At 37.1% G+C, this 25,038-nt stretch overlaps 1 protein-coding gene across 1 annotated transcript in view; it reads right to left on the bottom strand.

Moving 5' to 3' along the window:
- LOC124803280 (beta-galactosidase-1-like protein 2) overlaps positions 1 to 25,038 on the bottom strand; it is a 257,902-nt gene that overhangs the window by 105,850 nt on the left and 127,014 nt on the right. The window contains exons 3-4 of the mRNA XM_047264463.1: positions 6,203 to 6,404; positions 1,208 to 1,393 (exon numbers count right to left, since the gene is read on the bottom strand). Coding sequence (XP_047120419.1) covers positions 1,208 to 1,393; positions 6,203 to 6,404 — 388 coding nt within the window. The remainder of the gene's footprint in view (positions 1 to 1,207; positions 1,394 to 6,202; positions 6,405 to 25,038) is intronic.

Genomic DNA, 25,038 nt, shown 5'->3' with positions numbered 1-25,038 from the left:
GCTACAACTCTATTATAATTTGCTATAATAACACTGGGTGTGATTTTTCCAATTAGGGGCTAACAGAGATAACCAAGAAGCTGATAGAGTGAAGAAAGATGAATCTATATTTATAGCATTTATTGGCTCAGAGAAAACTTTTAATAATGTGGACTAGAATAAACCATTTGAAATTCTGAAGTTGGCAGAGATAAAATACATGGAACAAAAACTTAAATCTAGCTGCTACTCATACAGACTCCAGTTCTGAGAGTCAAAGGACATGAAAGGGAAGCAGCAGTCAAGAATGGAGTGAGAGAGGGCAGCAGTATCTCCCCAATATTATTCAGTCTGTACAATGAGTAAGCAGTACAGAAAACCAAGGGGAGGTCTGGAAAGGGAGTTAAAATCCAGCAAGAAGAAATAAATGTTTTTTGGTTTGCTGATGAAGGTGTAATTCAGGAAGAGACAGCAGATGAATTGAAAGAGCAGTTGAAAAAAATTGACAGTTTCTTGGAAAGCAATTATAAGATGAACATCAACAAAAATAAAATGAGGTGGCACTATGTAACAGAATTAAAGCAGTTGATGCTGACAGAATTATACTAGAAAATGAGACATTAACAGTAGCAAAATAACTGGTGTTGACCTAGTGCAGAGAATTTATAAAATGCAAATTGGCATTAGCAAGAAAAGCACTTCTGAAGAAGAAAATTTTTTTTTAAATTGAATATAAATTGATTTTCCAGGTTAGTTGGCAAGTAGTGATCTGTCTTCATGTACATAAATATGTTGCATCCTGGATTTTTCATAAATAATTAATTTGTTTTATATTCAAGTGATCCATTTGGTCTCGTCATTCGAAATGGTTTAGTGGCATATTGAATATCAAGTAATGGTACCTGCAGATGGCAGATGAAATGCATAAAATCCTATTCCTTTAGTGGGTGAACATGCCTATAAATTAAATGTAGGAATATTTATTCCTCTAACAGGTTTGTGTTAACCTATGGGCTATGTTTTCTGCTTTCTGTGCAGGTACATTCCTGAAAATGTAATGAAATGCATTTGATTTATAGTCTTACTGCCAGTTTGACTTTTCGTAAATGTCCAACACAAAGTTTTCACAGTCTTGATACAGTTAAATCATAAAAGTGCACAATTTTCATTATCTACAGATAATCATAATGCAGAAATATTTTTGTCCTCTACTTTGTAATATTTGTACCTTGGCAATCCACCAAATTCCCATTCTGCACAAATGTATGGTCCAGGCCGTATCAGCAAAAGAAGATTAGCTTCATAAACCTTTTGAATAAATAAATCCAGATCCAAAAATGGAGAGAATTCTCTGTCTCCATCTCCAAAGTCGTAAACACCTTCTTCAGGCTCATGTAAGTTCCAGGGTACATATCTGAAAAGCATACTGATAATTAGATAATCTAAATCTCACAGTGAGAAAATGTGACATATGTATATAGCAAAAATAAAGTGAATAACAGAAAGGTTAAAATGCAAGCACATACAATTTAAAAGTGGTCCCATAAACTGTATAAATGAATATCTGAGATTTCAAAAAATTTGTCTGTTTTAATAAGGAGCTGCAAGATGTGTTATGAACTTAGCAAGTGGTATATTTTTCATTGTCCAACCAGGATGAGGCTGACTGAAATCCAGACAGTAAATACATGTAGGACCATCATTTTCAGTGCTTTGAGGAAACCATGAGGTCAGGTAACACAATACTGTCAATTGAATTTCAAACCCTGCTGGATACTTTTAGCAACTACTCCACTCTCAGAATTTATATGTATTTAACAGAATTTTACGTGAGTTATTGTACAAGAGATAAATTATTTCCTGAAGAGTTGGGAAAACATTCTGTCAGTTTTTGGCTCTTACCCACATAAGTTTACTTGTGAGCTGCAGCTCGTTGATAGTTATTAACATTTCTCAAAGCAATCTACCAACATAAACCTCTTGTCTTTTCTCAATCCTAACAATACAACTAGAACTGTGAGATTCTAGCAAACAGCAACAAAAATAACGGGCAGCATGTGGCATGTCAATGATGAAACCTTTTTAAATACTACCATCTTTCATTCAATTTGCTTACATTAAAACTAAAGGTCATTCATGTGTCACAGCCAAATATTCACCTAAAGGAGCTTGCAAACTAACTGAATGAATTACTCTCTCTTTATAAAACAAAATCTTTAATTTTTATGTTGTACAATATGTCACACCACAAATGTGCCATACAGTAATGCAGAAAGAATCAGAATGTAAATTAAAAAACAAAAATAACTGCCAAAATCTACTTCTCTATAATATACTAATAATTAAATCTAATGTATCTGCTATAATATATGGGTACTGGAAAAGGCTATAAATGAATAGATGATGTGTTACGTGCAGTTTTACCATCTGGTATGCTTAAAAATATCACTTTCCTTTATGCTTGTTGACCAGTAATAATAAGCGGTAAATATTGCAGGAGTTGAAACAGTTTTTGCTATATGTATCTGTTGAACAAAATAACTCCCTATGAAGCATCTATTCTTATGGTCCTCACAGACATTTAAAGGCAAAGAAAATATGTGGAAATAAGGCATCAAAAGAAATTTTTTTAGAGATATGCCAACAAGAGTGAAAAAAGATAAAATTTAACTCTGGAAAGTCATATATTAGTTCAGCTGGTGACAAAGTATGGGTAAAAGTGTGCTAAAATCATTAGAAGCAAGATGGGTATCGTCATGCATGAAATACAGTCATAGTTCATTAATTCAGTAAAATTTGTTCCATCATTTGCCTCCATATTGTGATATCTACTAATACAAACCATGAATTTTATTTACAATGTTTCATTATTGTATGTCAAATGAACAAGAAATTTGTTTTTCAAATTTCAGAATGCTGGTCCTGGAGCTGCTAAAACAATGTATCTCCTGAAGACCAACAGAACCTCGATCTTAGAATCTGGAATATTGGACGAATAAAGCCAAAGAAATATTTCTTCTTGGTTATTTCCAGAAAAAGTGGTAAAGTAAAAACAAGCAGTGACAAAGATAAAGAATCATGGTGCTCATAGTCTTACACTAAATCTACAGAAAACATGTCTCAGTCTGTATGCAGACTATTTATTTTGAAGTTTCTCCAAATTTTAGACAAGAAGTTCAGGGCAATACAAAATGGAATTTAAGATGGAAATTTGTCATGAGAGACATAAGAGGAAAACATGACAATATTCGAAGATAGTTATGAAATGACCCTGACACTTTTACCATGCATACCACACAAAACATGAAACTACTCCAATACAAGCAGAAAGTATTTTGAGAATTCAGATCTCATCAGAAACAACATAGGTAGATCAAAAAGGAAATAGGGCATTTTACCTTTCATGTGTAATTTCAAACAGGAGAAGCATCATTTTAAAGACAGAGTGTTTTTTTTGTGGGTTTGTATGTCCAACAGATATTTGTTAGCTCTTTCTTCAGTTCAAAAAATAAACAACCTGCCATTATGAAACATGGGGTTTATAAGTTCATCTGCGAAGAGTGTGAGCCCTGCTATGTAGGACAGACTGGGTGGTCACTCTCTACCATGCTCAGAGAAAACCATAGAAGTTGGTGATTAAAGAGGCCAGATTCATCCTTTGCTGAACTTTACTTAAATCAGAATCACAAATAGACGATATATGAAGAAGCTATATGAAGAAGTCCTGCACACAGAAGGAAAAGGTGCAAAGAAATATTAGAAATTAAAAAAAAAAAAAAACAGTGGTTTTTATCACCACATTTATGTTGAATGAGTAGACTCGCTTCAATTATTCATGTCTTTTAGATAATGTTACGACTTCAAAATAGGAGGGAAACCCTGGTGCCTCCATTCATAAACAGATAATAACACAAATACCTATTGTGTTTATCTTTGCTTGTTTGCCACTTTTGGGACCAGCTGTGTGCTGGAAAATGGGCTTGCAACCACAAACCTAGGTCATACAAAAATATAAAACTTTTGTGAGACATTGCAAAAAACTGCTTTGATTAGTTAATACATTCACCTACATCTACATGGATACTCTGCAAATCAAATTTATGTACCTGCCAGAGAATTCATTGAACCACATTCGCAATAATTCTCTATTATTTAATTCTCAAACAGTGCACACATAAAACAAATACCTTTATCTGTCTGTGTGAGCTCTGATTTGCCTTATTTTATTATGATGAACATTTTGTTTTGATCTTCTGATGACTTTACTAGACAATAATGGACAGAATCATCTGCCAACAACCTAAGACAGCAAATGCCAGAAATCACTTCTGTTTTACTCAATTACTTTCCTTCAGTTACTACAAACTGTGACCTCCTAACAGGAAATCATGAACCCAGTCACATAACTGAGATGATATTCCATAATCACGTAATTTGATTACAAGCTGCTTGTGAGGCACAATGTTAAAAACCTTCTGGAAATCTACAAATACAGAATCAACTTGAAGACACTTGTCAATAGCACTCAACAATTCATGTGAATAAAGAGCTACTTGTGTTTCATAAGAATGATGTTTTGTAAATTTGTGTTGATGGTATGTCAATAGATCATTCTCTTTGATGTAATTCACAATGTTTGAACTTAATACATGTTTCAAAATCCTGCTACATATCAATGTTAATTATATGGGCCTGTAACTTAGTGGATTGCTCCTATTACCTTTCTTGAATATTGATGCGACCAGTGCAACTTTATAGTCTTTGCATACAGATCTGTCATTGAGTGAGTGTTTGCGTATGATTGTCAAGTATTGACCTATTGCATCAGCATACTCTGAAAGGAACCAAATTAGTAAATAGTCTGGACTGGAAGACTTGCTTTAATTAAGTTATTTAAGTTGCTTCATTAATCCAAGGACATCTACTTCTAAGTTACTCATGTTGGTAGCTGTTCTTGATTTCAATTCTGGTATATTTACTTAATCTTCTTTAGTGAAGGAATTTTAGAAGGCTATGTTTAGTAACTCTTTTTTAGTAACACTGTCATTAACAGTATTTCCATTGCTATCGTGCAGAGAAGGCATCGATTGTGTCCTGCCACTAGCATACTTCAATATGGCCAGACTCTCTTTGGATTTTCTGTCAGGTTTCAAGACAAAGTTTCATTGTGGAAAATATTATAATCATCTCACATTGAAGTCTGCACTAAATTTGAGCTTCCATAATAGACCACCAATATTGGGGATTTTTAAGCAACAAATACCAGACAAACAGAAGCTATATATTAAAAATGAGGAAGCAGTCGCTTTTCTTAAAATAGAAGCTTTCTTACTAATTTACTTGAGTAAATTTAAGTGATGTTAGCATGAATATCACTAAGCAGTATAGCAATAGTTTATTATTAGTACAGTATACATTAAGTTTCTATGATGTCTTTGCCTTATATTAATGTTTATATTGACTCATTCCGTATCACTTCTTGTTTGGACCTATGTAACACACTGAATGAGTGAGTGAATGAATTATTTAGTTTGTGCCCATTAATTTCAATTCTGATATCTACTGCTAATTACTGCTGACTTTAACTTTCACAATATGAGTTTTCTGGTAAAAGTGCAGCTACACAGTTTAATACAAATAATTAGTAGTTTAGCAATTTTGTCTGCATGGTGTAGCTTCAGCATCAGATTAATGTAGTTATGTCAGCACTCAACATTACACATTTCTTTGTTGACAATCATTTGAAGCCTAAGAACAATCATATATGTACATAAAAAAACAACTGAATTGTTCATTTACTACCATCTTGCTCTAGATGAGATAATAAGCCCTAGTCTCCTTTCTTTTTTGGAGGAGTATACCAAGTACAGAACCAAGTTGAACATATTTCATGTTCCACCAGACTGAATCTGTCTGCAATTATGTTACATCTACTATACCAAAACTGAATGTTATTTGTGTGTTTGTTCCACTTTTTCTGGTTTAATATTGGTCCACAACAGGTTTGCTTTTTTTGGGGGGGGGGGGGGGGCCGCTTTTATTTTTTTTTTTGGTTGTACCTAGTAGGCACCTTATGGAGAAGCCAGTGTTACAACTATCTTCCATAATAATTTAAATGGTGGATCCTGATACACAAAATAACACATTCTACTCAAAAGATGAAAACCAGTATTCTCCTGACATATGCAAGTTAGACAGAGAAACCACTTAGAAATAAACTTACGTTTCAACAGCAACCAGTCCCATAGCACTAATTTTGGCTATTCTGTCTTCCCAGTAAGAAGGATGCACTCGGAAATAGTGTAGTGCACCACTGAATATAGTGAGGTTCTTGTTGTTCAGGTGGAAGCCATCAGCATCTGCCACAAGCCCAGAATCTATTGATGAGCCTTGGTAGTACTGGAGAACTGGCTGCAGCTCTTCATCTGACACAAGTGTAAATATTGCTCAGTTAGTATATCAATAAAATATCAAATAAAGGGTACTTGTTACTGCTACAATACTCACATCTGAAAATTTCTGTTATTAATTTTTACATTCTGTTAAAAAATATCATTATGAATTTTCTGGGATAGAATTTGATTATTTCTAACCTGCCAACCATCTCAGTGTTCCACTGAAGCTCATCAAGCCACATAATTATTGGGAGTGCCATAATCACATCACAGATATCAGTTCTTAATGTTTTATCTTTAGGTTTTATTTGCTTTCCCCTTTTGCAGGTCTTGGGGGGGATATACTTCCCACTAAATGTGATTTTTTACAGCATTTAAGCAAATATGTGTTACCACTTCTGTACACTCCTGGCATCTAGTGGCAGTATGCTGCATTAGCTGTAGTTTCTGTTTGCTGTAGAATATAGCCTTCCGGACTGTGGTAAGTATATATCCCACCAAACAATGGTGTTTTAATGGTTAGTAGAAAGTATGGAGACCACCAATGAAGTCTCTGGAAGAGACTTGGGAAATATACTTACCACAAAATTAATGTGTCATTTGTGGTCACTGGGAATCATATTTACCACCAACTTAGAGGTGTCCGAAAGCTTTGGGGATACATTTTACCGCATCTGTCTATGCCTGACAGCTTATGGTAGTTCTCTGCAACATGTGTGTGAAAACTGCTACAACAATCAGTTTCTATTTGTTGTGGGATTATTACTGTTATCTGAAAACATTTTTCACTTCTGCAATATACATTATTGTGACCTTTTAGCAGCTCATACCTTTATTGCATGATAAAGTTTCAAGGCTTATTTTCACATTGTGGTAAGTAAACTTCAATATCAGTAACAAATATTTTTTTTAAATAAAGTAAAAGAAAACATGAAAGAAAAACAGAAAACACTTCTTTTTTATATGTACTGGCAACACATAACAGCATACAAAAGGGAAGTGGGAAATCCATTTACCACCAGTTTTAATACCTTCCAAAGGTACCATGGTGATATACGCACCACCAAAATTTTTGGTCCTAAATCACAAAAACAAAATTATCAAAAATAAATAGAGTCAGTTGATCATATTTGTAATACGACAGCAAAAAATTATCTTCACAGAGATTCTACAAAAAATGCTCCCAGGAAAGAATAAAACTGTCAGTCAAATCAAAGTGTTTCAGTGATTCAAATTGGATGACAGTGTGTTTTGTAAGGCACTTACTATTTTAAGATAATGAAGTCAAAAAGTTAATCTGAAAGGTAAATGGCAATCTTGAAGCAACTATGACCACTGCTACCTGATATTTCTGTGCAAGAACCAAAGCAACACATGGGAGGCATGATGATAAATAAACAGATGTGTGTAATTTAATTAAATGTACTATGTGAAATATTAGACTTTATGTCCCAAATGTTACTCAGCCAAATTTCATTGAAATTGATACACTCTTTGTGTAAGTTCAGAGTAATATTTCCTATGTATGTAAACTAATCTCTATAAGAATCAAATCTTTCTTTTTTTGGTATGGTTTGTTTCCTAATGTTGAATTTTTAAATTCAGTATTTCAAAAGTACTGAGCTGAGACTGAATACTGTAAAAGTAGGAGTCATAATGATAATAACATTGGTAAAGTCAATGTCAACACTGGACAAAGGAGTGATATCATGTCATCTTTTCATATGAGTTGCCTGTTGTGCATTCAGTATCACAAATGACACATCTGTATGTGGAGGATCTGAGAAGAGTGAATGTTGCCAAGCTGCAATCATCGTCATCATCATATGGACACAGCGCCTACAATGAGAATATGGGATTCACTCAGTAAACAACAGTATCAGCTCTGGTTTGTGAAGCCAGTGATTTGAACAGCATGTTAAGGCCAGTGGTTGTGTTGTATTTCATGGCCTCCATAATGTTATCTTTCAATGAGATAACACAAGATCCATGTTGTCCTGACCTACTTCCATACTGGTGGTGTTTGCCTGTGGTCCTGCCATGCATGTTCTGCTGATCTGTTCCTCACTGAAAACATTTGGCCACATGTTGCTGAGAAACTTACATGTCACCACTCACCAACCATTGTAATTGATGTACTCTGGTGCAGAGGTGCATGAATGTGGAATGATGTAGTCATATCTGCCTCCCAAGCTTAGTTTGGCTCTGTATTCACCCAGGTTAGAGCCATTGTTGCTGCTGCCTGAAGTGTAATCTCTGTGTATTAAATTTTACCCACTATGTATCCTCACATCAGCTACAAAATTTATCAACTATTTTTCTACTGTAGTGTATACACACAATAAGTAAAATTTAGTTATTTTGAATCCCTTCATGCATTGCAAATTTAATGACTAGGAGTACATTTGTTCCTTTCTTGAGGAAGAGACGGACAGGCTGGGGAGAGTTAAGGAGATGAATACATCACTCAGATCCCAGGATGTGAGAGACACACCTGTTATTTTATTTCATGTCAGAGACTTACACATGGAGTGAATTTTTTTTAATGTTCTCAGTTTTCATTGGTTTTGAACTTTGGCTTTTTCCAACATGTCAATCACAGAAATAAATTTTAACTGATAAGACCAGAAGAAATAGGGGCTACAAGGTGGAGGAGGTTGGTTCGTATTTGAATTAGGGTGTTGGTGCTACATTTTTAGCAGAATAATTTTGTGCTGGAACAAATTTTGAGGGAAATGATAAATTTGATAACAGAAAAAAATGTTGAAAATCTAGATGTGACTAGTATGAATAAGGAAAGTGATGAGGCAGATAATTTATGTAATGAATATGTAGAAGCTGAAGATTCTATCATTCAAGTAAGGAAGGGAGAGGAAGATATATAATATTTTCTTGTTTTGAAAAAAAAAGGCTTCTATTTATTTAATTACTTATTTATTTATTTTGATCCATCATTGAGAATTTTTATGCAATCAGTGTCATCATAGGGAGTTTACATATGTTATATAATTACATTTTGTTGGCATAGTTACAGTATACACACTAATAATCATACAAGGTGCATAAAATATACATTGGAGAATAATTTCTTAATTTTACAGCAAGTAGAAAATAATTTATTTATTTATTTATTTATTTCTTACACCATGGATCCAACTGTGACAATTTCACATGGATGTAGTGTGTGTCAATTTTTACATTGTCAATGACAAGTACTTGTACACTATGTTTACAGGTAAAGAATATAAAGTTACTTAACCACTACAATGATCCATAACACAATATAATGGAATGAGAATCCTTAGACCTACAGATTACAGGTATAAAACAAAGTAAATTAAACCTGAAAAGGTCATATAACCCAGACTGTTAAATATAAGCAGTTAACACTAAAAGAGTTACATATGTGACAAGAATGTTCAGCTTAATGTTCAATTTATATGATAATACATCTTATTTTAAGGCCGTTTCTCACTGTGTTTCATAAACTCTTCCAAACTGTAAAATGACATGGCTAAAAGAAATTGCCTCAGAAGCTCTTTAAATGTAGATTTGTTGGCAATTTCACATTTGATTTCTGGAGGAAGAGCATTAAATATCTTTATACCAGAGGACTGTACACCCTTCTGCACAATCTTCAAATTTTTACCTTCAGTGTGGAAATCATGTTTCCTCCTTGTGTTATACTGATGGTATTCACTGTTACATTTGTATAAATCAGTGCTTTTACTTATGAAACACATAAGTGAGTATATATATTGAGAAGTAGTTGTAAGAATTCCCAGATTCCGGAATAGGCTTCTGCAGCTGCATCTAGGATCAACACCAGACATCACTCTTACAACACGCTTCTGAGCAACGAATATTTTCTTTGCAAGAGGTTGATTTCCCCAGAAAATAATTCCATATGCCATCAAAGAATGGAAGTAACCATAGTATGCAGGTTTTTTAATGCTTAAGTTTGCACTGACAGAGATGATTCGCATTACAAAAACTGAAGAGCTGAGTCTCTTGTAAAGATCTAAAATGTGATGGGACCAGTTTACTCTACAGTCAATCTTCACGCCTAGAAACTTTGTTACTTCCACTCTTTCTATGACCTGTGTGGCATATTTAACAGTCATTTCTTCCTCAGTTTTGGCAGTTGGGGTGAACTGAATATAATTAGTCTTACTCAGGTTAAGTGAAAGACCATTTGCAGTGAACCATTTCATTAAATCTATAAGAATAGTATTAACAGACTCTTGAACATTTTCACATTTAAGACCATTAACCATTATGTTAGTATCATCTGCAAAGATGGTAAAATTGCACTGAATCATTGAAGAATAAGGTAAATCATTTATAAATAACAGGAACAGTAACGGACCAAGAATAGAGCCCTGTGGAACTCCACAATTTATGTCTCTCCATTCCGATGATATCATTCCACCACACAAATTGTCTGACTTATCTAAGACTACTTTCTGTTTCCTCTCTGTCAGGTATGACTGAAGCCAGTTATTTGCTACACCACTTATTCCTACATGGTCTGCCTTCAGTAACAGTATTTGGTGGTTCACAGTGTCAAAGGCTTTACATAAATCACAAAATAACCCTGTTGTCACCATTTTCTCATTTAGAGATTCCAAAACCTTATCTATAAAAGCATATATTGCTTGTTCAGTTGACAGACCTTTCCGGAAACCAAACTGATGTTTGCTGAGAATATTGAATTTATGTAGGTGTTCTAAAATTCTAGAATACATGAGCTTTTCTAGTACCTTTGAAAACACAGTCAGGAGAGATATTGGTCTGAAATTTTTAACATCAGTTTTCTCCCCTTTCTTAAAGAGAGGCTTCACGATAGCATACTTTAGTCTATCAGGAACAATTCCTTGCTGCAAAGAGGCATTGAAAATATGACACAGTATATTGCTTACAGAAGTACAACACTGCTTTAACAATTTGCTAGAAATATTGTCTACTCCACAGGAGTTCTTGGTTTTCATGGAGGCAATTGTTCTTTCAATTTCTGATACTGTAACAGGTCTAATATGCATTTGGATGATTTTGTTAGGGAAAGCATTTCGCAAAAAGGTCAGGGCATCATTCACAGAACCCTTGCAGCCTATTTGCTCAGACACTGACAGGAAGTGTTTATTAAATATTTCAGCTATGATCTCAGGATTTTGCACAAGATTCCCTTCATGTTTGATTATGAAGTTTTCTACAGCTCTTTTTTTATTGTTCCCTGTCTCCTTGTTAACTATTTGCCAGACAGTCTTCATTTTATTATTGGAGTTATCAATTTCTTTTACATAATACAGTGCTTTTGATGTCTGAATAACTTTCTTTAGGATTTTACAATACATGTTATAATGGTTGATTAATTCTCTGTCCCTCGACCCTCTGGTTGCAACATAAAGTTCTCTCTAAATAAGCTAATGACATACTAAGGTAAATGCAACATAGTTTTCAGTTAGAAATAATTTAGTATCTCAGGTCATATTTATCACAGTTTTGAAGTTCTGAAATGTTGTAGAAAGCCTTTTCTTTCAATCATTTTTCAGTTTTGTTTTAAAGTTATTACATGGAACATGATGCACATGTAACAGTAAAATATTAAGTAATTTTGTGCCCAGGTTTTCGTAACTAGACTGTGTTTTCTTTAATCTGGTTGTGGGCATATGTGTCTGTTTTATTTTCCTAGTTTTATGTTGGTATACAGCATCCCTGTGCTTGTTTAAGTTTTCTTTAATCTTTAGAAGGCAACACTGTATGAAAATTATGTGACTGATAGCACTTTTTAAGTTTTTTCTGCAGGAGGTTTTACAGTTTGTAACTCCAGAAATAGACCTGATAGCCATTTCTTTGCTAGATGAAAATCTTCTGGCCCCTGCAGAATTACACCATAAAAGGATACCATATTGCGGATGACAGTGGAAGAAGGCATAATAGGAGTTAAGTAACAGAGATGTTGTTAAACACATGTAGTTTAGTCAACAAAAAGGTAACACATAAGAGTTTTATGCATATGTGGTCTGTGTGTTTCTCCCAAGTTTATTTAGAATCAAGGTATTACCAAGTAGCTTAACAGTTGAGCACTCAGTTTCACTGTTTGATGAATTGAAAAGGATGTTCACTGTCCTTTCATAGTTGATGCATAGTTCATTAGCTTTGAACCATGAATTAGACAGATTAAGGTACTCTTTATTTTCCAGTTTCAGTTTGTTTGTGTCTTTCCCAGAACTAACGAATGTTGTGTCATCAGCATAAAGTACAGATTTACAGGGCATGTTACTGGGAGGATCATTCATAAATATTATAAACTGTAAACTTTGCTATTGATTTAACCATCTCACATACTTGTATTTGTGTCTACTTGAAAATTGTCACAGTGTTTGCACATTTTTGAAGAAACTGATTGCCAGAAATGTGATCCAGATAAGGAGCATACATTGAACTGGAAATATTCTGATCAGAAGTTGGAGTGGTACTGGGGTTTGCTGCCTTGACTAAAAATTGATTAAATTCATCTGCGGTGATATTGACAATGCTTGTGCTTCTTTTTATCAAAGGAATGTTTACTTCTTTTGAAAAGAAATTCAATATTGATTTGTCAGTTAAATTACAGGAGAGAGTGACTGTAAGTATTAAATGTAGAATTATGTATGGTATGGTACTGTGAAAGAAAATGTACAACAGCATGTTTTAGCTAGGGTAACAAAACCACCAGATAAAGTAGTGAGCAACCATAAGACAACAAAAGTGATGGACAAACATTTACATCTCAGAGATTTGTTTTTATCTGTTAAATGATCTGTAGATCCCATGTTGTGTTTTGTAATATGATTTAATTTGTATTTTATTAATTTGATGATTCTGTGATTATGCAGTGTAGTATGTTATGTCAGGATATGAACTGAACCACGGTACGTTTTAAGTTGTTGTTGCATGTTATTTGAATTTACTCAAGGATTGGAATATATAAAACTGTATCATTAGTTGATGAATGTGTTGCCCCCAGGGAGACTAGCACTCTTTGTGAGTTGTGCACTTAGTGAGGGCATGGTTCAAATACATGTAGTGCCAACTTCCTTGTTTCATTCTTCTGTGCTATATTCTTGCATCCTTATATCTATCTGTAAAGCTATGTTCTGTCTACTTTTACCTGTCTCCTTGCATGTGGTCAATGATTTTAGATATATAGTAATATCACTCTATATTCCAGAAAGAAAATATCAGTGAATGAATGTTACACAAGTATGCTGCTGACACTACTTTTAGAGCTTGCAGTAGCATATCGGAAGATCTGGAGGGAAGTGCTAATTGGAACATTCAAAATGCTAACAGATACTTCAGTGTCAATAATCCGTTTACAAATGAAAGCAAAACAAATTCCATTTAGATAAATGTTTGTAGAACAATCCAGACAACATTTTAGACTCAGGCTTGGAAACTTGTTTCTGCTGAGATAAAGTTAGTGTCCAGGCACACCACATTTAAGTGCTCCTTTACAAAGGAGGATCTTGGAGCACTGCTCTAGTTCAATTCTTGCACCAATGTAAAGATGATGACATAGATAATAGTGACAGTGGCAATGACAAAGAGTTGAAATCTGTAAAATAGAAATACCTGATGTTTTCAGAATCCATGATGATTGGAATGGAAGAGGTCATTTTGTTTCAGATCCATCATTGATTTTCGGTTGTGGAAATCTGCATGTTCATCAACACATCATGTCCCATAAGTTCCACCATGACAGAGAACCTTTTAGGGATGTGGATCATGTCAAATTATTTGCTAGCAGATAGAACAACCACTGCTGACTACAGTACTTCCATAAAGTGTATTAACAACAAGTTATAACATAATCCAGAAGTGAATGACAGTGGGCCTATGCATAGTATGTTAGCAATCCTGAATACAGGTCAACACAGTGAGAGAGATTTTTGAGTGCAAAGTGGGCAGAAATGAGCTTTTTGGTAAACTTATCCACATGCATGTTCCACTTCAATTTATTATTCATCTGACTGGCCAGGAACTCCATATATGAAACTGTATAATATGAGTTTTCACAAGGTTAAGTCTGCTGCTGGCTGTGAACTAGTTGTAAACCCTGTCTATTATTCTGCTGACAGTCTTTGGAATCAATGTGTTTGGGCTGGTTATCAATATACTAGTGTCACCAGAAAATACTACAGCTTTTTAAGAGTCCAACAGTGTCCCTGGTAAATCATTTTTTTAGACCAAGAACAGTAGTACACCAATCAATGAACCTTATGGCATGTCCAATCTGAATTTAATCTTTTTTCTGTTGTTTCATTTGCTAATGTGGCCCTGTATCTCGTTGCATGCTACATTCTCAAACATCTCAGAGAACTATGAAAGGAGTAAGATTGATCTACAATTAGAGGTCAGTCACTTATCTCCACTTTTGTATATTGGTATATACAAGAGCCATTTAAGAAATTAAGCCATCAGCACACAGCTGGTTGAAAGTGCAAGCTTACATGAGAAAACATCAGTTCTCACACATCTTTCATAGCGATTATGTCAAGTAATGTTGGCTAGAGATGGGCAGAGTCATTCTATTTATAGAAACATTCCTTTAGAGACAGTTCTTCTTAATGAAGGTGGAGTAAAAGGGGTAGTGGGGCAGAACAGGATATAGCTCTTATCTCCACAGTAAGTGGTGCAATCTGTACGAATCTTTCAGTACATTGACATCACATGGCTGTCTCCTGCCACACAACAGTTTGTCACCATTCCTTTCATGTGTTTGTGTTATTTTTGGCACTGCCTGAAGTGTACCTTATGAGATTCTTATTCCCATACATTCCTTAAAATATTTGAATTACGTTTGCTGTCAAGACCTCATAACTGTAAAAATGATGCTTGTGGCGGAAAATGGGTGTGGTCTAATGGGTAGTACTGCATTCTGCCCTACTTCATATGTGATTACAATTTATTTATTCTGATGGATCCTTTTTGCAGTTCTGTGCTTCAGAATGATAAGAACATATGAAAGGAAGACCGAAGGCGACAGTTGTGCAGTGTATTCATGGAAGAAGCAGTTCAGGCTGCTGTGAATAGCTCTATGGGATGCAAAAGGGCAATGTCACATGACCCAAACAACACTGGAGTGTCACGTTAAGAAAAGAAGGGAGAACCCGGCGTACAAAATGGGATGTTGTATATGTATTGTTAATGAGGAGCAGGAAAGAGAACTTGTGCAGTGTCTGACGAAAATAAAAGCTCAGTTTCTTGGACTTATTCTTGAAGAGCTGTGTGAACTTGTATTCAAGTTAGCCAAGCATAATAATCTCCCTCATACATTTCACAACGGAATAGCAGGTAAGACTAATTTATGCCTAAGACCCAGTGGTGAACACATATGGTGGGCTTGCAGGGCACCCCCCTCCCGCACCCCTTGCGGGGTTGCCCACATTTCCACCTGCACTGCCCCCACCAGTCAGCCCGCATGCTATTCGTTTGTTTCTTTCATCAGTAGACTCGACTGAATTGAATTATTGAGTAGTTGTACTTTTCTATGTAGCACGCTCATCATCGAATTTTATACGTATCGGTCTGGCACATACATAGCTAACATATTTCGTGACATTATTCTGTCTGGCATTTTTTTGAGAAATGTCGATAATATTCTACTGTTTTCTTGCACAGAGAACCTTCGATATGTAGCATTATATATACGGACTATTCACCGAATAGGAAGCTAGTTTACATCCAGAAGCAGAAATTTTAAGATTGAAGAATGACTAAGTAAAAGTCCTTGTTGTCAAGTGCAAGTGTGAAGATTAGTCAAGAGTGAGAGTGATCAGTTGACTGTGAAGTATTAATAATAGCAATTCATAGTAATTTCTCAATGGTTTCCCATACCTAACTCAATGATGGCGTCCTCTTGGGTAAAGTATTCCGGAGGTAAAATAGTCCCCCATTCGGATCTCCGGGTGGGGACTACTCAGGAGGACGTCGTTATCAGGAGAAAGACAACTGGCGTTCTACGGATCAGAGTGTGGAATGTCAGAGCCCTTAATTGGGCAGGTAGGTCAGAAAATTTAAAAAGGGAAATGGATAGGTTAAAGTTAGATATAGTGGGAATTAGTGAAGTTCGGTGGCAGGAGGAACAAGACTTTTGGTCAGGTGAATGCAGGATTATAAATACAAAATCAAATAGGGGTAATGCAGGAGTAGGTTTAATAATGAATAAAAAAATAAGAGTGCGGGTAAGCTACTACAAACAGCATAGTGAACGCATTATTGTGGCCAAGATGGACACGAAGCCCATGCCTACTACAGTAGTACAAATTTATATGCCAACTAGCTCTGTAGATGATGAAGAAATTGATGAAATGTATGATGAGATAAAAGAAATTATTCAGGTAGTGGAGGGAGACGAAAATTTAATAGTCATGGGTGACTGGAATTCGAGAGTAGGAAAAGGGAGAGAAGGAAACATAGTAGGTGAATATGGATTGGGAGTAAGGAATGAAAGAGGAAGCCGTCTGGTAGAATTTTGCACAGAGCATAAATTAATCATAGCTAACACTTGGTTCAAGAATCATGAAAAAAGGTTGCATACATGGAAGAACCCTGGAGATACTAAAAGGTATCAGATAGATTATATAATGGTAAGACAGAGATTTAGGAACCAGGTTTTAAATTGTAAGAAATTTCCAGGGGAAGATGTGGACTCTGACCACAATCTATTGGTTATGAACTGTAGATTAAAACTGAAGAAACTGCAAAAAGGTGGTAATTTAAGGAGATGGGACCTTGATAAACTGACTAAACCAGAGGTTGTAGAGAGTTTCAGGGAGAGCATAAGGGAACAATGTACAGGAATGGGGGAAACAAATACAGTAGAAAAAGAATGGGTAGCTCTGAGGGATGAAGTAGTGCAGGCAGCAAACGATCAAGTAGGTAAAAAGATGAGGGCTGGTAGAAATCCTTGGGTAACAGAAGAAATATTGAATTTAATTGATGAAAGGAGAAAATATAAAAATGCAGGAACTGAAGCAGGCAAAAAGGAATACAAACGTCTCAAAAATGAGATCAACAGAAAGCGCAAAACTGCTAAGCAGGAATGGCTAGAGGAGAAATGTAAGGATGTAGAGGCTTATCTCACTAGGGGTAAGATAGATACTGCCTACAGGAAAATTAAAGAGACCTTTGGAGAAAAGAGAACCGCTTGTATGAATATCAAGAGCTCAGATGGAAACCCAGTTCTAAGCAAAGAAGGGAAAGCAGAAAGGTGGAAGGAGTATATGGAGGGTCTATACAAGGGCGATGTACTTGAGGACAGTATTATGGAAATGGAAGAGAGTGTAGATGAAGATGAAATGGGAGATACGATACTGCGCCAAAAGTTTGACAGAACACTGAAAGACCTGAGTCGAAACAAGGCCCCGGGAGTAGAAAACATTCCATTAGAACTACTGACGGCCTTGGGAGAGCCAGTCATGACAAAACTCTACCACCTTGCGAACAAGATGTATGAGACAGGGAAATACCCTCAGACTTCAAGAAGAATATAATAATTCCAATCCCAAAAAAAAAGGTGTTGACAGATGTGAAAATTACCGAACTATCAGTTTAATAAGTCACAGCTGCAAAATACTAACGCAAATTCTTTACAGATGAATAGAAAAACTGGTAGAAGTTGACCTCGGGAAAAATCAGTTTGGATTCCATAGAAATGTTGGAACACGTAAGGCAATACTGCCCTTATGCCTTTTCTTAGAAGAAAGATTAAGGAAAGGCAAACCTACGTTTCTAGCATTTATAGACTTAGAGAAAGCTTTTGACAATGTTGACTGAAATACTCTCTTTCAAATTCTGAAGGTGGCAGGGGTAAAATACAGGGAGCGAAAGGCTATTTACAATTTGTACAGAAAGCAGATGGCAGTTATAAGAGTCGAGGAAAAGGAAGCAGTGGCTGGGAAGGGAGTGAGACATGGTTGTAGCTTATCCCCGATGTTATTCAATCTGTATATTGAGCAAGCAGTAAAGGAAACAAAAGAAAAATTCGGAGTAGGTATTAAAATCCACGGAGAAGAAATAAAAACCTTGAGGTTCGCCGATGACATTGTAATACTATCAGAGACAGCAAAGGACTTGGAAGAGCAGTTGAACGGAATGGACAGTGTTTTGAAAGGAGGATATAAGATGAACATCAACAAAAGCAAAACGAGGATCATGGAATGTAGTCGAATTAAGTCTGGTGATGCTGAGGGAATTAGATTAGGAAATGAGACACTAAAGTAGTAAAGGAGTTTTGCTATTTGGCTAGCAAAATAATTGATGATGGTTGAAGTAGAGAGGATATAAAATGTAGACTGGCAATGGCAAGGAAAGCGTTGCTGAAGAAGAGGAATTTATTAACATCGAGTATAGATTTAAGTGTCAGGAAATCGTTTCTGAAAGTATTTGTATGGAATGTAGCCATGTATTGAAGTTAAACATGGACAATAAATAGTTTGGACAAGAAGAGAATAGAAGCTTTCGAAATGTGGTGCTACAGAAGAATGCTGAAGATTAGATGGGTAGATCACGTAACTAATGAGGAGGTATTGAGTAGAATTGAGGAGGAGAGGAGTTTGTGGCACAACTTGACCAGAAGAAGGGACCGGTTGGTAGGGCATGTTCTGAGGCATCGAGGGATCACAAGTTTAGCATTGGAGGGCAGCGTGGAGGGTAGAACTCGTAGAGGGAAACCAAGAGATGAATACACTAAGCAAATTCAGAAGGATGTAGGTTGCAGTAAATACTGGGAGATGAAGAAGCTTGCACAGTATAGAGTAGCATGGAGAGCTGCATCAAATCAGTCTCAGGACTGAAGACCACAACAACAACAATAACAACAACTCGTAATATGAGTTAGGTATGGGAAACTATTGATGCGTATATCTCCGATAACAGTGACTTTCGAGAAGATTCCTAAAAACGCAATGTTGCTCTATAGGCCCTCTATTGAATGCACTAGAAAGGAACGGAATCGCCAATAAAAGTTTCACACACATAAATTGCCAGATAATGTCAATGTCATCATTGGAAACTCGCTATTCGCACTCCATAAAAGTCTGGAAGCGAACATTCTGGCAGTGAATGATCTCAAAACAACCGAGCCACATATGTAAGGGAAGCAGAGTCGCTGCCAGTCGCTTCCAGGTAGTCAGTTTGAAAACTACAATCGTCGCGATAACCTGGAAGTGATAAAAAGTGAACAACTGCGATTATTGGCTATTACCACAGTCTAACATAACTGTGCCATTACCGCGGACTTCAGTCAGTGTTGTGCTTAATGATATTATAAATACGTGTAGTGTGACCATGTGTGTTTTAGTGCTAAGTGTACTAGTGTTGCATTTTACAGTGTGAATAAAGTGTTTATTCGAGAATAATTGGCATCTAATTTACCTGCCTCGCAACGATATAATAAAATGGATCGTTATGTAATAAGAAAAAGAAAAGTAGAAACATCTGAAGATTCCGGTAAGCCATTCATCTGCAAAAACATCACCAGATTATAAGCAGAGCTCAGCACTTTGTCGAAACTCCCACAACAAAGTTCATTGACTGATTCCTTTAATCCCATGGATATTGCGAATTATTTGGATATATTAGCGTCAAGAAATATTTTAGTGATGACAGAAAACACAAGCTTCCCACAGCTCCAAAGATACCTGAAAAAGGTTATATCTTTCCTACTTCCGAGCACAACAAGAGGGGGTAAGTTGAACCCAGACAAGTAGATGATAATCACTTTGAACAGTATCCATGGCTGGTGTTCTCACCGGTTAAAAAGGGACTTCTTTGCATTAACTGTTCAAATTTTGTGAATAATAAAATGGTTGGAGGGAAGAAATCCATTACCGCCAAGAAACTTGTGACTGAACCACTAACAAAGTTTGACAAACGTATTGGCAAAGAAGGTGACCTTGAGACCCACTCTCAACTCAAGTACCACGTTGGAGCGTCAACAGATTTTTGGCGACACGAGACAACCGCGAACTGTAGGTTATAAATCAATTGTTTAGGCAGAAAATGGAAAGCATTAGGGAAAACAGAGGTCATCTTGTACCTATAATAAAAACCATCATGTTTCATGGAATGCAAAATATTCCTCAGCAGAGGCATAGAGATGATGGGAGTCCATTAGAGAACGAAAATGGTCATTAAAGTATAGCGAGTAACGAGGGAAACTTTAGAACTCTTCTAAGATTTAGAATTGACACTGGAGACTTACAACTAAAACATCGCTGTGTGACGACTAAAGCAAACGCCCCTTACATAAATAAAACAACGTATAATGAAATTATTTCATGCTGTGAAACAGTGATTTTATCAAGAGTACTGGAGGAAATCAAAGATTCTCGTTATTACAGCATAATCTTTGGTAAGACTGCGGATATAGCGCACGTCGCTCAACTGAGTTTAGCTACAAGATATATTGATGGTGACGGCAAATCAGTCAAAAGATTTTTGGGTTTCGTTGACATCCATAAAGACAATGATTGTAGTGGAAACATTGACGATGAACCTCTTGAAGAGTCAAGACGAAGAGCATAGCGTTACTGGTGAAGTACGAGGGCAGTTCAATAAGTAATGCAACACTTTTTTTTTCTCGGCCAATTTTGGTTGAAAAAACCGGAAATTTCTTGTGGAATATTTTCAAACATTCCCGCTTCGTCTCGTATAGTTTCATTGACTTCCGACAGGTGGCAGCGCTGTACGGAGCTGTTAAAATGGCGTCTGTAACGGATGTGCGTTGCAAACAACGGGCAGTGATCGAGTTTCTTTTGGCGGAAAACCAGGGCATCTGAGATATTCATAGGCGCTTGCAGAATGTCTACGGTGATCTGGCAGTGGACAAAAGCACGGTGAGTCGTTGGGCAAAGCATGTGTCATCATCGCCGCAAGGTCAAGCAAGACTGTCTGATCTCCCGCGTGCGGGCCGGCCGTGCACAGCTGTGACTCCTGCAATGGCGGAGCGTGCGAACACACTCGTTCGAGATGATCGACAGATCACCATCAAACAACTCAGTGCTCAACTTGACATCTCTGTTGGTAGTGCTGTCACAATTGTTCACCGGTTGGGATATTCAAAGGTTTGTTCCCGCTGGGTCCCTCGTTGCCTAACCGAACACCATAAAGAGCAAAGGAGAACCATCTGTGCGGAATTGCTTGCTCGTCATGTGGCTGAGGGTGACAATTTCTTGTCAAAGATTGTTACAGGCGATGAAACATGGGTTCATCACTTCTAAACTGAAACAAAACGGCAATCAATGGAGTGGCGCCACACCTACTCCCCTACCAAGAAAAAGTTTAAAGCCATACCCTCAGCCGGTAAAGTCATGGTTACAGTCTTCTGGGACGCTGAAGGGATTATTCTGTTCGATGCCCTTCCCCATGGTCAAACGATCAACTCTGAAGTGTATTGTGCTACTCTTCAGAAATTGAAGAAACGACTTCAGTGTGTTCGTAGGCACAAAAATCTGAACGATCTTCTCCTTCTTCATGACAACGCAAGACCTCACACAAGTCTTCGCACCCAAGAGGAGCTCACAAAACTTCAGTGGACTGTTCTTCCTCATGCACCCTACAGCCCCGATCTCGCGCCGTCGGATTTCCATATGTTTGGCCCAATGAAGGACGCAATCCGTGGGAGGCACTACGCGGATGATGAAGAAGTTATTGATGCAGTACGACGTTGGCTCTGACATCGACCAGTGGAATGGTACCGTGCAGGCATACAGGCCCTCATTTCAAGGTGGCGTAAGGCCATAGCATTGAATGGAGATTACGTTGAAAAATAGTGTTGTGTAGCTAAAAGATTGGGGAATAACCTGGTGTATTTCAATGCTGAATAAAACAACCCCTGTTTCAGAAAAAAATGTGTTGCATTACTTATTGAACTGCCCTCGTATGACGTTCTACGATTCTAAGGAGAATGGAAAGCCTTTCTCTGTCACTGGAGAATTGTATGTGTATAGGATGTGATGGCTGCTCAGTTGGTTAGGAGACCGTTTGAGGGCCTGCAATCAGCCTGTCTGTGTGCTACATACATTGGACCAACATCGGAAGGTAAGGTCTGCAGTGTGATTTCATATAATACCAGGAGAAGTCTCGTGGTTATCCCACGCATCCTGATTATAAATCTGTACGTCAGTCTGGTGATTCGACCTGTTGTGCTGCCATTCAGGAACGGTATTCCAGGGGGTGTTTTCATCAGGATAACGCTCTCCCACACACCGCTATTGTAACTCAACAAGCTCTACAGAGCTTCGACGTGTTGCCTTGGCCTGCTCGATCGTGAGATCTGTCTCCAATCGAACGCATACGGGCCATCATCGGACGACAATGCAAGCATCATCCACAAAAAGGATTTACTGTTCCTGTATTGACCGACCAAGTGTAATAGGCATGGAATTCCATCCCAAAAACTGGCATCTGGCACCTGTACAACACAATTCATTCATGTTTACATGCTTGCATTCAACATTCTGGTGGTTACGCCAGCTATTAATGCACCAACATTTCCCATTTTCAATGGCTTATCACGCACTTACGGTATCCTGTGATCTTGCAATGATCTGTGATCTTAAATATGCTACCTAGTCACATGCATCTCTGAAATTTCATTACTCTACAATAATTATTTTTTGGTGTTGCGATTTTTTTCCGTTAGCTTATATGCACAATATAATGTGGCACTTTTCTGGGAGATGTACGATGACTGTGGGTCCGCACGGATCTTTCCCACCTTTATATACGTTAGCTACCAATCAAAACAGCGCGCCGTAGCAGCTTTGCATTGAAGTAGGCAAGCCGAATGCAGTGTTCGTTCCACTGCGTTGTCTGCTCCTTCCAACAGCAGGCCACATGCTAGGAAGCGATAACATACCTACATTCGTTACATCCCCCATGAAATTACGAAGTTATATTGTGTGTATAATACCATGTGGGCAACTACCGTCATGGGAGACCCGGGGTAACTTCCTAAAAGGGGCCTTCCCTCTCCTTCTAACACCCCCTCCCCTGACTCGCACATCTGCATCCAATCACCCTCAGATCGTCGTCTCTTACAGCACGTTCTTATGAGATGTAAAATGTCTTGCTCTGAGTTCTACTAGTTAAGATTTTTCAAAATTTCTGTTCAGCCCATTCTTCAGACAAACAATCCTATGACCATATGCACTGCTTTCACCTATTCAGGTAACCCGTATTTAACCAGTGTAGAAAGCAAGTATTTTGTAAGTTATTTGGAGTACATCATCTTTCTGCCATTAACAGTATCAAGAAAATAAATCATTATAGTCACTGGCAAAAAGGTGATTTCCTTCAAAAAACCAATTTTGTCTGTGAAGCCCAGGAACCAGAGGTTATTTTTTAAACATTTTTAGCTTGAAAATAGACGCTCAGTTTTTGCAAAAACTGTAAATTCTGTTACGTACATCATGACAGTTGTACATACATCAGGGTAGCTCAGTATCATCTCTGCCGACTGCTGTGACCGAGCGGTTCTAGGCGCTTCAGTGTGGAACTGCGCTGCTGCTACGGTCGCAGGTTCGAATCCTGCCTCGGGCATGGATGTGTGTGATGTCCTTATGTTAATTAGGTTTAAGTAGTTCTAAGTCTAGTGGACTGATGACTTCAGACGTCAAGTCCCATAGTGCTCAGAGTCATTTGAACCATTTGAGTATCATATCTGTTAAGTCTTGTTATTGCTAGATGGTATGCAGTGATTATCTTCCGCATGTCTTGCACTAAGAGGACCAGCATTAGCGAACTACCTAGAAGGATTGCTATTAGTCATTTGACAGGTAAAGTTTTTCTTCTTTGTTTTCAGTTGTACTTCTTAAGTTACTTCAGTACAGCGCCTTTACAGGTAAGTAGTGAATTATACTTATCGTACCAATGTGTTACGCTTAAAAATTTCTGTAGAAAGTATATTTAATTAAATAAAAAAGATCGAAGTAAAGAATATATGCCGCGCGGTATTAGCCGAGCGGTCTCAGGCGCTGCAGTCATGGACTGTGCGGCTGGTCCCGGCGGAGGTTCGAGTCCTCCCTCGGGCATGGGTGTGTGTGTTTGTCCTTAGGATAATTTAGGTTAAGTAGTGTGTAAGCTTAGGGACTGATGACCTTAGCAGTTAAGTCCCATAAGATTTCACACACAAAAAAACGAAAGAATATATTGTAAATACAAAATAAAATTAAACTTAACTTACAAATGCAAATAAACATATAATTATACAATAACATTTTTTATCTGTGTGACTTGTACTCGGACAAAGCTCCGAACAGGTCATCAACACATACTGAGTACGAAAAAATAAAGAAAAAATGACACAAATTGCTGTAGCGATAACGAGAAAATAACATTTTTTTTCTCTATGACAATTTTTCAGTCAAAGCCACCATCTTTGTCAAACAAATTTGCACAAACATACGGAACATTTCCAGCACATGGACGAATAATGAATTTCTTGCACTGCACACACACACTTTTAGTTTTGTTCGAACTTTTGCATCCTCCTATTTGGCAGGCCTTCTGTACTGGTACGGCACCTTACGTATTTCAGTGGTCACAATGAATGTATGAACCGGTCCTTTCCTTGATGGTACATACACAGAGGAGAGTTCCTATGCTAATTTGA

The sequence above is a fragment of the Schistocerca piceifrons genome, chromosome 6 (genome assembly GCF_021461385.2).
Source record: "Schistocerca piceifrons isolate TAMUIC-IGC-003096 chromosome 6, iqSchPice1.1, whole genome shotgun sequence".
Taxonomy (NCBI): domain Eukaryota; kingdom Metazoa; phylum Arthropoda; class Insecta; order Orthoptera; family Acrididae; genus Schistocerca; species Schistocerca piceifrons.
This window is presented reverse-complemented; position numbering and strand designations above follow the sequence as displayed.